The following is a 13,613-nucleotide window of genomic DNA, read 5'->3' as shown; positions in this document are numbered from 1 at the left end:
CAGAGAGACACACTGACAGGTTCAAGGCCACACGAGTAGTGGCAGAGCCTAGGCAGGGACCTGGGCCACCTCACAGTGAGTCCCCGTTAGACCACGTGTCTCCGAGCCACCAGCAATGTGTACACTCTTGTCACGGGCTCAAAGACGAGTCCCCTAAGGCGGGAGCTGTGCTCGTCTACCCGACATCCGCCTGTGCGGCCCGCCCTGGTGAACACCCTCCCCACGACTCGGGGAGGAGCGACGTCCCATTGGCCTGCGGCCCCAGTGCCCAGCGCGGCGTGCTCGGCTCAGGCCTTCGCGGGCGCCGGTTGAACGGGCGTCGGCTTCCGCACGCAGACGCCGTCCCGATGTCCCTGCACACGCCCATCACGTGTTTGCCCCAGCTCGAGCCCCACCTACCCCCGCTGCCGGCGACCTCTCTTAATAGAAACCCAATTAGCACTTCTTTAACTTGCCTCCAGATGCTTAAATACCATCACCCCAAACACAACGCAATGCCCCCAGTTTTCTATTTCCGTCGAGAATTCAAGTAGCATCTTGACTTGTACATAATAGATCGGTAGCAAAATCATGAAATGCTGACATCCTTAATAATAGCAATTAGTAATCAGTTGTTTCTTAAGTAGTTTGATTACACCGGTTACCAAATTGTATAGTTGATGCATTTAGGGGCGAGAGGGGTCTTGCTGCCCCTCCCCCAGCCGTCCTTCCTCTCTCTATGTTCTCGGTGCTTAGTGAGCCGATAGGCATTGAAAAAGGCGAGGACAAGTAATGCAAGTCACTGGCATTAAACGGCAGAGACTTGGCTTTAGCAGAAAGGAGAGTTAGCCAGTTCTCTGCAGAAAGACCAACCCTAGCAGCGTCTGTGCCCACTCGGCAGAATGTTTGCCAAGGAGCTTGGCTCCCCACGCAGGGCATGGCAGCCGGAGTGTGAGCTCCTCCTTGGGGCGAAGACCTCTTGCCAGGCTCTGGATGCCCACGAGGGCCTTGGCCTTGGGGAGGTCGTGTCTGAGTTTGGAATGTTCAGTGGATATAAACACAGGCCCAGCAAGGCCGCGTGTCTCAGTAACTGATGGAGATGGAGGCCAGCGTATTCTCACGGAGGAAGGAGGTGAGTCCGTGGGCTGGACGGCACGTCGCCGGGGCCAGCCTCGTCCCTCCCATGGAGGCGGGGTCCGGAAGGGTGTGGAGGCCTGAGGGCCTGGAGGAGGTGCTCACACACCCCGGGATTTGGGGTTGGGCCATGCGGGGAGGTTCCAGTTCGGATGGGGTGGCTGACACAGGCCGGGGAGACGCCTGTGGCTGAGCTGGGCAGCTAAGCCCTGTTTGAGAGAGGGAGAGAGGAGAGAGAGAGAGAATGCCCCAGCTCCTGTGAAGCTGGCGGGTCCCTCCCAGCGGAGAGACTCACGCAGTCTGGGGCTGGGGAGAAATCATGGCATCTGACGAGGAGGGCCGAGGGCCCAGGGGAGAATTCCGTGCCCTTCCGAGCACCCCGTGTCCACCCTTGCAGCTGAGCAGGAGGCCTCTTTGCGGGGGCACAGGCGAGTCGCACCTGCGGGGGATCCTGACCGAGGACCCTTGCCTGCCTCCTCCCTGCCACTGGCCGAGCCGGGACAAGAGTCTGCACTTTGTCTCATTATCTGCTGGTTAAATCCATAAGTTCCACCGGAGGGAATTCTTCAGAAAAAGACGTTCTCCCCATTTTCTTGCCTGGCCCCTCTTTTCCCTTATGCCTTGGTGGTGATTATTCTTTTTCTGCTCTATTTGGTGGGAGTAATAAGTTCACAGGCCAATGCACATGGAGATTTCACCCATAGATGCAAGGTCCCTGTGCGTTCTTGAGAGAAGCAAGAGAATCGTGACTTTTCTTTTTCTTACTTTTGCGAATTGTTGCCTCTGAACAATACCCAGGATTCTGTCAACCAGGCTGTCTTTTTCCTCTCTGTTCCCCAGAATGCTGTGGCCAGCGTGACACTTGGCCCTTGCCTTTCCTGGCCTGGGGGCGGGGCGTCCCCACGTCTGACCCCTCACCTGGCCCTGTCCCGTTTTCAAAAGTCACACGGCTTCACCTGCCTGTTCTGTCCTCTGAAGGTCTACATTCTTTACCGTCTCAATGTGGGCTGCGTTTCAAGGCGTCACCCTGAGCTCTGACCACCCTTCAAACGTTCTAAGGCCCCGCGTGCCCACTGGAACCCTAGCAGCCCCGTTCCAGAATCAGGGGTGCTCCCCAGGGGCCCAGCGGCCCTCCGGCCCGACAGAGGCTGCTGCTCTTTGGGCTCCCGGGGAGGCCTGAACATCACTTAGAGGTCAAGACTGACGTCGTGGAGGTCACATTCGCCCAGCTAGAAAACCGCACGATACGATTAAGAGTCAGGGAAAATGTTTCCAGCAAATATGACAACATGTCATGTGGAGAAGTCTTACGAACATGACAAGAGATACAGAGACGCCATCCAAGGACCGGAACAGGCGAATTACCCGTAAAGAGGTCGCAAAGGAAAACAGAACCCGAGGACAGGACCTCGTCCGAGCGGCAAGGATTGCAGGGCGAGCAGGTGGCGGGGGTGGGGGGATGGTCCGGGACACACCGACTCACCTGGACACTAAACATGAACGTTCATCGCCGGCGGCGTGCCGGCCGAGCCGGGCTGACACACCCACGCGCTCCCCGTCAGAGAGGATACGAACCCTTGCTCCAGTCACCCTACCCCTGGGACGTGATCCCAGGGACACAGCCCAGCAAGAAGCGGGCGCGGGAGCGCGGGCGAGGTGCCGGCGCAGCGGTATTTACGGCAGCGGCGAGGCAGGCGGAGAGCCCCTCCCGCAGGCGGCTGGCTTAAGCATTTTGTGATTAATCGCCTCAACAGGTGATCGAAATTAAGACGGCGACACGGAAACCACTTTCGGTACATTAACCCAGTGGAGCAGGACACAAAGCCAGACCCACGACGCGGTCGTCCGCAGGGGAAACGCACACACGTACATGGGTAGCTTGGGAAAATGCGGGGCAACGAGAACACCCTGCCGCGCGGTGCGGCCGTGGGTTCATTTAAGATTTCTTTTTTGTATCCTGCGCTCCTCGTTGACCACGCGACACGCGTGGACCTGCACGGCGTACGCGGCGCGTGAGTTACGTGCAGACAGACATGGGACTCGGACGGCCGAGCACACGCCACTCGCCTTCTCGACCCCCCGCCCTTCCGCCGCCAGGCGGGGCTCACTGGCCACACGCACACGTGAGGGGCGCGCCGGTCTCAGCCACGGCGCATTCGTCCTGGTTACCGAGCAGCACCCCGGGGGGCAGCTGGGCCGACGGGTGCTTCATCCAGTCGGCGTTGGCCAGTTCCACCACGGCGTCCACGTGCCGGACCTGCGTGCAGATCAGGTCGCTCACTGCACCCTCATCGCCGGCGTCCAGGGCGGACTTCAATCGCTTCGCTAAGTCCGAGGTGAGCGGGTAGTCGGGCAGGCAGTCAGGACCGGCCATGGTGCCGCTGTCTGTGTGCTGACCACGCCACGCTTCTTCTTGACAGAGTCCAAAGTTAGCAGCTGCGCCCAGAGTGCTGTGCGGGTTGCTATAAATAGAAAAGACAGGCTCGTGTTACAGTGAGGGGGGGCGGGGGCCCTGCTAGCAGCCCACGGGGGGATGGGAGTTCATCCCGCATGGCCTCCGTGAAGGCCTCTTCCACGGATGGGGCCAACAGCCGTGTCTGCGGTGGGAGGAAGAGCAGGAGACGATACTGTGAAAGGAGGCTCTCCCAGTGCTGTCGAACGACGTTCTCTTTCATCGAAAGCGAGACTCTATTCCGAAACCTTAAAAGCTTTTTCCTTCCCCGAGACTGGGCTCGGAACGCTGCTCCGCGGAAAGGAACGTACTGCCACGTTCCCCACGGCCTCCTCCTTCGGGGGTCGGGCTGGCTGTCAGCTGGACGCGTTTCGAACGGGAGGGCGTGGAGTGTGCGAGCTTCGGGTTCCGGATTCACAGACGGACCGGACTGGCTGGTCCCCAGGGAACCGAAGCGTCACATCGGTGGACAAAAGAAAGTCACCTAAGTGTCAGCAGCCTCTGCGCCCCTTGGGGCCAGGAAACTGGGCTTCGGGGACCCGATCCCATGACCCGTGGGGGTGCAAAAGCACCTCGCCTCGCTGTCTGCATGTCCCCTGGGGGTGATGGGGTGTTTTTTTCATTGTCTCCGTCTCTGGCGTTCCCAGACTTCCCACGCGACCCTGGGCACAGCACGCGGCTGCCCCCCAGTGCGCCTGGAAGCCGTGGTGACCTGAGGGCCCCATGTAGCTTTTAAAGAATTGATTTTTTTATTTTTTATTTTTTTTTGGATTGAGATCTATTTGCCCTGGAGCTCTGTGTAAGCTGAAGGTGGGCATCATGTCGATTCGATACGCTTACACGTTGCGACGTGACTGCCATTGCCGTGTTAGCTAGCACGTCTGTCGCCTCACGTGATTGGCACGTCCCTTCTGTGGTGGGAATAATTAAGCTCCAGTCTCTTAGCTGGATGGATGTTTACAACACGATGTCGCCATCTGCATTCACTGTGCCGTGCGCGAGATCCCAGGGCTCAGTGACGCGCCAGTCGCGAGTTTGTGCCCAGAAACAACCCCTCTCCTGCCCCCGTATGGAAGGGATTGTTGGGACCGTCAATCACTCACTTCTCCTCCGCCTCGCGCCCCGACCTTACCACCTCTTCTCTTTCTTGCTTTCTCTTGTCTCCCCTTGTGACAGTTAATTTCATGTGTCAACTTGGCTGGACCACGGCGCCCAGATATTTGGTCAAACATTATTCCGGATGTTCCTACAGAGGCATTTTTTTGGATGGAATTAATGTTTCAGTCAGACTTTGAATAAAGCAGATTACGCTCCATAATGTAGGTGGGTCTCATTCAATCAGTGGAAGGCCTGACCTGGACAAAGACTGATGTCCCCCAGGCAAGAGGGAGTTCTGACAGCAGATGGCCTTTGGGCTCGAGCCGTAACTTCTCCTGGGTCTCCAGCCTGCTGGCCTCCCCTGCAGATTTTGAACTTGCTGGTCTCCACAGTTGTGTGAGCCGACCACGTAAAACAACTCTCCCCTACATTCGCACACCCCGCTGGTTCTGTTTCTCTGGGGAGCCCTGGCGAGCCCTCCCCTCCTCCTCTCGGGGCCCGTGCACGATTTTGCGGGTCCTGTGTCGCACCCAGCACTTCCCCGCCATGGGCGGCATCTGCCTTCGGGGACCAGCCCTCGTTCCCACCCAGTATCTGTCCTCCTTCCTCTGGCTGAACAGAGCGTGGGTTCCCTCTGCCGCGCCCGGCCCCTGGCGACGAATCGCGTTGGTTTAGGACAGCGATGTGGGTCCTCGTCTCCCCTGCCCGCTGCCCGGCGTGTCCGAGGCCCTGGCGACCCAGTTCTGGCCGGCGAGAGTGGGCGTGGTCTGCTCCGGCGCCTCCGGGAGGCCTTTTCCTTCCCTGATGGCAAGAGGCAGTGGCTGCCACCTCCTCCCCCTTTCTTCTTTCCTTGAACATGGACACGATGTGTGGAGCTGTGGCTGCCACACGATAGCCACGAGGCGACAGGCAGCCGATGAGGGAGCGATGTCCTGGGGGGGGGGGGTGGGACACAGGGAGGGGGAGAGATGGCGTCTCGAGGCCACCGCTGAGCCTCTGTCTGGGCTCGGGGCTGCCAGCCGCCAGACTTCTGTCCATGTGCTGTCTGTGCCTGGCAGCGGAGCGTGTTAGTGGTCAACGCAGGTCACATGTTCACTCCGTGACAATGTCCTGGCTTCGGTCTAAAGAGAGGCAGCAGACACGGCCCAGCCTGTGATGAAGGGTGTGAGTTAACCCGCCTTGTTTTCTGTTCTTTGGTGATTGGACTCCTGCCCTCCGTGATGAAATCCCCTGGTGTGGAGAGATGGCGGCCAACCCCGGGCTGCCTGAGTGGTGGAATGGTGGCGTCATGGGCGGGGTCTCAGGGCCACGTGAGCGGGGGGCTGCCTTCCAGTGTCCCAGGGGCCGAAACTAAACGCCGGCGGAGACAGTCTCGGAAGCACTGGCCATGGGCTCTGCCGGGAAAGGTGTGAACTCAGTGGATCAGGCAACAGTTCGGATGTTCGACCAACTCGCAGAGAATGTGGTTGGCCCCTGGTTTTTTCTTTGGCCAAAGAATTACAGGTTTTGAAAGAGATTTCCAGGCGTGAATGTTGCAGCATCAAATGCCTCATGTCAGAAAGATGTTCGACGCTGGCACGTTTGTGTCAATACTAAGAAAGGGGGGGGGTAGTGTCCACACGAAGATTAGCGGGATCCGGGTGACGTAATTTAAAGAAGCAAGCCGAGAATGATTAGAGATTGCTGTCGAACTTCAAATCAGAAGGGAGGTGAAGATGAAGCACTCGTTAGGCGGATAATAAGATGACAAAGCCTCAAAATATGGCACTCGCTGATCTTAATTACCAAGCGAGCTGCTGGGTGTTTAATCAGTGGCACATACACTATGCTAATTATTCCGGCTAATTTTGTTATAATGTAATTCTTTATCAACCCTGCTATGTATAAATTAGGAATTGAAATGTAACTAACACAAATTATATTTAAGGCAACATGAATTTCTTTATTTCGGTGTGACATCTTCTAATCTCTATTTCCCTATCTTTTCTTTCTCGATTAGCTCAGGTGACCCCCCCCCCCCCCCCCGCCTCGGTCCCCAAGGCCGAAGCGTCACTCGAAGAGGAAGGAAACTGGCACCAGTCTTTCCCTCTTAACTTCTGGGGAATCTCACGTTTGACTTTTCCCCCCCGGTGATTGTCCTTGAATGTATTTACGTAATCAATGGCAGACAGACCCCGGCTCCTCTGAATGAGACGGAGGTCGCTTCATTGCTCTGCTCTGATTTGTAAATGATCTTTGGAGGGCATCACAATTCACATATTTTCGGCGGCATAGCATGTGTGACTTGTGTTCACAGGTGTGTTTAGATGAGGACTGATAACACAGGTCTCTGCCGAGAAGCATATACATTTTCTAGAATTTTCTATGTCGCGCGGTTCGTCTCTGGTGAGGACAGGAAGTCTCATGTGGCCAGGCAGAGCCCAGGGGCGTGCCTTGAGAGTCCGTCAGCCTCCCCACACTTTCTCTCTGCGTACTCTTACTTTTGAACTATTTTACAGCATATAATGGGGACCGAGTAGGTTCGATGTGGGTCTCATTTAGCGTCAGCACCTGTCGGGATGGAGCATCAGCCAGGGCCCAGCAGAGGCTCACGGTGGGAGAAACAGTCAGGCCCAAGAGCTCAGACCCCATCCTGACCTCGGGCCAGGGGACGAGCGCAGTGACCTCGGCACGGTTCTGGGACATGGATCTGCTTCTCACACAGATCTCTTCCTGCAGCCCAAATGCCCTCCGTTTCCTGGGGTTTTGGGGGTGGGGTGGCTCTTCCGTATGCGGGTTCCTGGTCAGCGTGGCCCAGGGCTCCCGTCTCCCTCCCAGACCGGGCTCGGGGTGGCCCCGCGCCTCCTTCCCAGGCCCGGGGCTTCCGTCCCCTCTCCCCGCCACGTGGCCCGTCTCTGCCCCACGGTCTCATGCGTGGCTCTCCCGGCTCCGGGCTCCCGCGGTGCAGACGCGTCTCTCCGTGGTCGGGAGCGCGCCGACGTGGCACAGACTCCCCTAAGCTCCTGTGCAGCGAGTTGGTCACAGCTTCGCGGGCCCGACGGTCGCAACCTGGCCGCGCGTGGGGACGAGTCTGCCGGCGTGCGGGCCCCGGAGGCCGCTGCGCGGAGCGGCGCTGCTCCGTGGTCCTCGTGGGCGGCTCCTCGTGCGCCGGGAGAACGGGGGCCCCTTTCGTTTCCTCCGCGGTGGGACGCGGCCGCGCCCTGCAGGCGAGGACAGCTGTTCACGGCGCCCGCGTTTTTCTGTGTGTCTGGGGGACACGACCTGTGACGGCGCGAAGAGGGGGCCGCGTGCTTGGGGGCGCCTTCCGCTCACGCCGCCGTCCGAGGGGCCGTGGCGAACGAGCGCGTTCCAGGAGGCGAGCGCGCCCCCCCCCACCCCAGCCCCCCGCGGGCCGGGCGCCCCTCCGCCTGCCGAGGACGGGGGGGGGGGGCGTGACAGTCCCCGCTCCCGCCGGCGCTGCGAGGCGGACGCGGTCACGGTCACACGACGCGCGGGGCGGGTCGCCCCGGGTCACGCGGCCGCCCAGGGGCGGTGCGAAGAGAGGACGCGGGGAGCCCGCACCCCCGCCGTCCACCCCCCACCCCCCCTGCTCTCTCGGAGTCGGTTTCTTCCTCTTCCTTCCTTTCTGTTCCTTTGGCCTTTTTTTGAAGCCCAGTATTGCGAGAAAAGGGGCAGGAGAGGTGGAGGGAAGAAAAGGGTGATGGGTCTCTGGATGGGACCGGGGTGTTTGGGGACCGCGGGAGGGGACCGGGGTGTTTGGGGACCGCGGGAGAACCGGCTGGGAGCAGCCGCCGTGACCGTGGGAATTAGACAGACAGAGAGGCTCATGCTGCGGGGTTATCGTCAGCCGCTGGGCGGGGTCCCTTCACCAAGACCCTGCGCCGGCACTGGACCACCGGGGTCGCCGCTTCATAAAAGTTATACGACTAATTGCGGGGATCACCGCTGTTGATTGGGGTGACAGTGAAGCAGCCCCAAGACCCGGTGACGTAAGCTGACAAGCTTGCCTTCTGAGAATTAAACATTAAGATCGACCCGATGGGCCCATGCAGACCGTGCAGAGGAGATTGCATACTTGGAGGGTGCAGGAGAAAGTCTGAGCCAGTAACCTGCTTTCCAATTTTTTTAATCTCTCCCGTCTCAGATAATCATCGACATAAAGGAAAAGGAGAAACCTAGAGAAAATCAGCGTCGGGGGTTGGACCTGGGCAGAGTGCATCGCCATGGCAGAGGCCTTGGGGGGTTCTTGTAAGGAGCCGAGCGGGAAGACAGAGGAAGGGCAGGCCGGACCGCGGCGGGCGAGCAGAAGGAAGTCTGAGCGTCCCGGGGGAGCGCGGGGCAGATCCTGCGTCAGCAGCAGGTCTGGGGAGGGCCCTCGGACCCCAGTGCCCCCCGACACCAGCTGCTATGACCCGCTCCACTCCTGATGGTCGGCACACGCAGGAAGGGACAGCGGTGGCCACCGGAAGGACAGTCGTGTGTGTTTCAGACAGGGGCACACGCCGGCCCTTTCAGGTGGCCATGTACTAAAAAGCAAAACCAAACATAAACGAAGACACAAAAACCTCAGAGGAGACATTCTTCCCCATGGTATTGCCCCTGGCCCTCTCTGTAGCTAATTCTTTCTCTATACTTCTGTTCTGGAACAGTAAAATGTCTGTAAAGTCAAACTCCATCCTCTCCTCTCAGTCTCGGTCTGAAAACATGTGGCCGCAGACACACATGATCCATAGTCCTCTGAGAAGTCCCCCACCCCGTGATGTTCACACCGTGTGATGCCCTCCCCCTCGGAGCGGGCTCTGTGACTTGCTTCTCCCTGGTATGTCACAGCAGGAGTGATGGATGGTTGCCTTGGCGGTTCGGTCATAAAAAGGCTGCGGCTGCCGTCTTCGGTGCACCCCGTTGCTTTCTCTTGCCCTGGTTACCCTGGGGAAGGCGGCTGCGGTGCTGTGAGCCAGCCCTGTGGAGCCACCTAGGCGAGTGAACTTGAAGGCCGATATTCTGAGGCTGTGGACAGTCATCGAGGGGGCTTGACGGTGGAACCGTCGGCCCTGCTAGCGTCTCGAGGTGACCGCACCTTCACGAGAGACTATCAGCCAGAACCACCCACCTAAAAAACGGCAAATGTGTGTTGTTTTAAGCCATGAGGTTTTGGGAATAGTTTGCGATGCAACAATCCATAGTTAACACCGTCCGAACTACCGTTTTAAGGCATGCGTGGACCTCACGCTCTCCTCGCTCACCCTTTCCTTCCCCACTCAAGGACAAGCAGAGGGCGGACTCCGATTCAGTTCTGCGAAGAACGGGTTACGTTGTGTCGCGGTGTTTCATCTTTTTTTATGAAACGGAGTTGCTGCAAGAAACGAGAGCGAATTTGAGAAGAATCTCTGATTTGTATCGCCACTGAGAATCCACACGGACGTTATGTTCATGAAAAAGAAACTTGGGGCGATCCAGAAAGGGCGCTCCGAGACGGAAACTATTATTGTAAGTTTCAAATGGCGTTGACACGGCGACCGAGGCTTGTGGAAATCAAACCAGCGACTTAAAAGGCCAGAGGAATCGTCTCATAAAAGGGGCCAAGAGCTACACATAGAGGAAAGTAAAACATCGGAGACAGGGTAAGGAATTTATCATATTATAGAAGAAATAGGAGCAGAGATATATAATAAATAAGTCAGTAATACAAAATAAATTCTGCTGTGGACTGAGCTGTGTCCTTCCTCTACCCAAATCCACACGCTGAAGTCCTAATTCCCTATGTGACTGAATTTGGAGCTGGGCCTCCAAGGAGCTAAGGAAGGTTATACGAGGTCGTAAGGGTGGGGTCCTGAGCTGATAAACTGGGTGTCTTTATAGAAGAGGAAGAGGCAGCAGAGGTCTCTCTCCCCAGGTGCACAGAGGAAAGGCCACGTGCGGACGGAGAGTCGGAGGTCGCCTACAAGCCGAGGAGAGGCCTCAGAATGAAACCTACCCTGCCGGCACCTTTATCTTGAACTTCCGGCCTTCAGAACTGAAATAAAAAAAATTCTTTTGTTTAAGGTCCTCATTCCATGCTATTTAGTTACAGCAGACTACAAATAAGTTCTTTGGGCTAAAGACTATCTTCTCTCCAAATTAAGACTCTCTTTACACTCCGTCAAAATTAAGATTTGTCTTCAAATGCAAAGTATTCTTCAAGAGATTGTGTGAAAAAATAGAAACATCCCTGAATATACTCTGATGACATCTTGGTATTTCAAAGATAAAGAAACAACTCTAAGTTTACAGTAGAAAATCCAGATTATCTAATTGCTAGTAGCTTAAAAAAAAAAATCACCAGTGGCATGAAGTAACCAGAAATGTTCGCAGAGCTCCGAGGGGCAAGCACCGTAAAGAAGTTCCACTCGCAGCCAATCTGTCACGTGTGGGGTCGTCGGAAGGAGAGCTCCATTCATAGAAAGTATTTCATTCACAACATCTCCTGAGAAAAATCACTTCAGTGAGAAAAAATCAAAATTTAGACCTCAAGAATAGAGATGCGGTTTAAAGAAAAGTTGGCAAAAAAAAAAAAAAAGTTGGTAAACAACGGACAACACAGTGGAAAAGGAAGTGCAACGTGAAAGGGGCGGCAGCGAGGGGGCCACACCCCAGCCACCTGCACCCGCGCGCGACGCCCACGGACGTGACCCCGACGCCGGAGCGAAGGCCGGACGCCGCCGCTTACGCGCCGATAGATCTAGATCGAAGGCCAGGCCCGAGTAAAGCCTCGGGGTAGGGACTGGCCTTGCGGCGGGCGGGGGGGCGGGGTCGATGCGCAGGACGGCAGACGCACTTCGGGGGGTGGTGCGCCTCGGGCGCTGGTCGGTGGTCACAGGGGTGTCTGTGATGAGTCGCCGGGCAGTTATTTTGAGTGCGTGAGGACTTTTCTGTATGCATCTTATACTTCATGATATAAAAAGGATAAAAGTAGACCATCGCAAAGAAAAATGCAGCCGGAACAGATACCAGATAGAAATATTCAGAGGAGCTTTTGTTGAGAGTTTCTTCTTACTTTGAAATCGGAACGGGATGGGGGTCGGGGGAGGTGGGGTGTTGGTGGAAGGGTCCCCCGACAGGTAAGAACAGCAGGGCTTTCTATCATGAATTCCAGGAGGCTCCGTGGGGACTGACTCGGGGCTGACGGGTCCCTTAGCTCACCTTCTAGACCTGTCAAAGGTCAAGCCGTAGGCCAAGGAACATCTGGTGAGGATGGTGTTCGGTTCCCAGGATTGCCCAGTCCTGCTCCTGTCCCCCTCAGCGGCTGGAGCCTTGTGGCAAACTCACTCTTAGCGGCCTGGGCGCTCAGAAGCCCACTGGAAGGACAACCCTGCAGATCGCTTAGGGAAAGGTGGGCGGCGCAGTAGGAAAATGAGCAAGGCACTCGTGCGGGGTAGGTAGTGGGGTGAGGGGACACAGAGCATGACCAAGAGACGGGACAGAAGTCGGCAGGAAGCGGCCCAACGTCCTGGGCAGCGTAGCCGCATCGCCCGCTATTCTATAATGAATAAGGAGCTGTAGGGGATACAGGCCACGCTTTGTAGTGCGCAAGTCAACAACGCGCGGTCTTTTCCAATGTTCACGCAATGTTTCTCGTTGCGTGGACGTTTGTTCACGTCCTAGGCCGTCCAGAGAACGTGAACAAGTTTCCAAAGAAATGTAGTTATATCCTCTGCCTGCAAGGAATAAATGAAAATATAACGATACCTCCAGACAAGCAAAAATCGTCGAAGCACTTGGATATTAAAAACAAATAAACAAAAGTGCCTTTTAGAAATAACTCGTAGGTTAGAGGAGAAGTAAAATCGGTGATCAAAAATTGTTTCATATAAATAACAATGAGGGCACTGAATGACGACGTTATGGGAAGTGGCCAAAGTCATCATCGGAAGGGAATTCATGGCATTCGGCTCTTTAATTATGAGAAAGAAGAGAAATAAAGGAACTGAGCATTCACTGCAAAAACAGAGAAAGTCATATGAAAATAAAGCCAAGAAAGCACAAATATAAAGCCAATATTTTTAGAAAATAATAAAATAGAACAACCAGAAAAATAGCCAAGGTGACTTAAAAACTCAACATTATTTTGAAAAAAAAAAAAAAAAACGAAAACAGGCGAGGTCGATAAAAAACCAAGAGAGTAAGCATAAATACTTAACCATAGGGAAAAGAGGCTACAATTAAATAGAGAATAGAATTTGAAATCCTTAAGAAAATATAGTCTAATTTATCTGAAAGTCTTCATGAAATGGATAATTTTTCAAGGAAAAAACCACCAAAAACTAAATAAGGAAGGGGCAGAAAACCATAGTACATTAATTTTGTCAATGGAACTAAAAAAATCTGTCGAAGAAAAGCCAACATAATAGCAGTCATAGCAATCACAACAAAGCTAGATCAGCGATAAATGTAATCACAAAAATCCTATGTAAAATATTGACAAATCAAACCCTGCAAAGTGTTGAAAGAACAACGCATAAGATTAATCCTACAATACGTAAATTATTGTAAGAGTACTGATTTGCTCTGCTTCGAAAAATCTACTCTTATATTTTAACTCATAATACGTCAAAGAAGAAAACAACATCATCATCTCAATAGATGCCACAATAATATTTTATAACATCTAGCATCATTTCTTATTAAAGCTTCTAGTAAGCTAGAACAAAAGAATGCTTTCTTACACGATAGAGATTTTCTTTCTAAAAGTAACAACCAACCTATATTGAAGGCTGAGACGGAGATGTTTTTACTGTGGTCAGAAACGAGACAGCAAGCTAACCATCACCACCTCTTTCCCGTTTCAGTCTGGCATCAGTTGAGAAGAGGCATCAGACAGATGGGGCTCAGAATGCCAGCTTCATTACTGATGAAGCCAACTGAAGAGGAGCTTGCTAGCAAACCCTGATGCAGGCGGCGCACACACAGCCCC

General features: G+C 54.9%; 1 protein-coding gene across 1 annotated transcript in view; it reads right to left on the bottom strand.

The window, feature by feature from the left end:
* Positions 1-3,487, bottom strand: part of ASB18 (ankyrin repeat and SOCS box containing 18) — a 40,750-nt gene extending 37,263 nt beyond the window's left edge. Inside the window, exon 1 of the mRNA XM_016158955.2 lies at positions 3,235-3,487. Coding sequence (XP_016014441.2) covers positions 3,235-3,487 — 253 coding nt within the window. The remainder of the gene's footprint in view (positions 1-3,234) is intronic.
* Between the last annotated feature and the right edge of the window lie 10,126 nt (positions 3,488-13,613).

This window comes from Rousettus aegyptiacus, unplaced genomic scaffold, assembly GCF_014176215.1.
Source record: "Rousettus aegyptiacus isolate mRouAeg1 unplaced genomic scaffold, mRouAeg1.p scaffold_m13_p_2, whole genome shotgun sequence".
NCBI classification, from domain to species: domain Eukaryota; kingdom Metazoa; phylum Chordata; class Mammalia; order Chiroptera; family Pteropodidae; genus Rousettus; species Rousettus aegyptiacus.
This window is presented reverse-complemented; position numbering and strand designations above follow the sequence as displayed.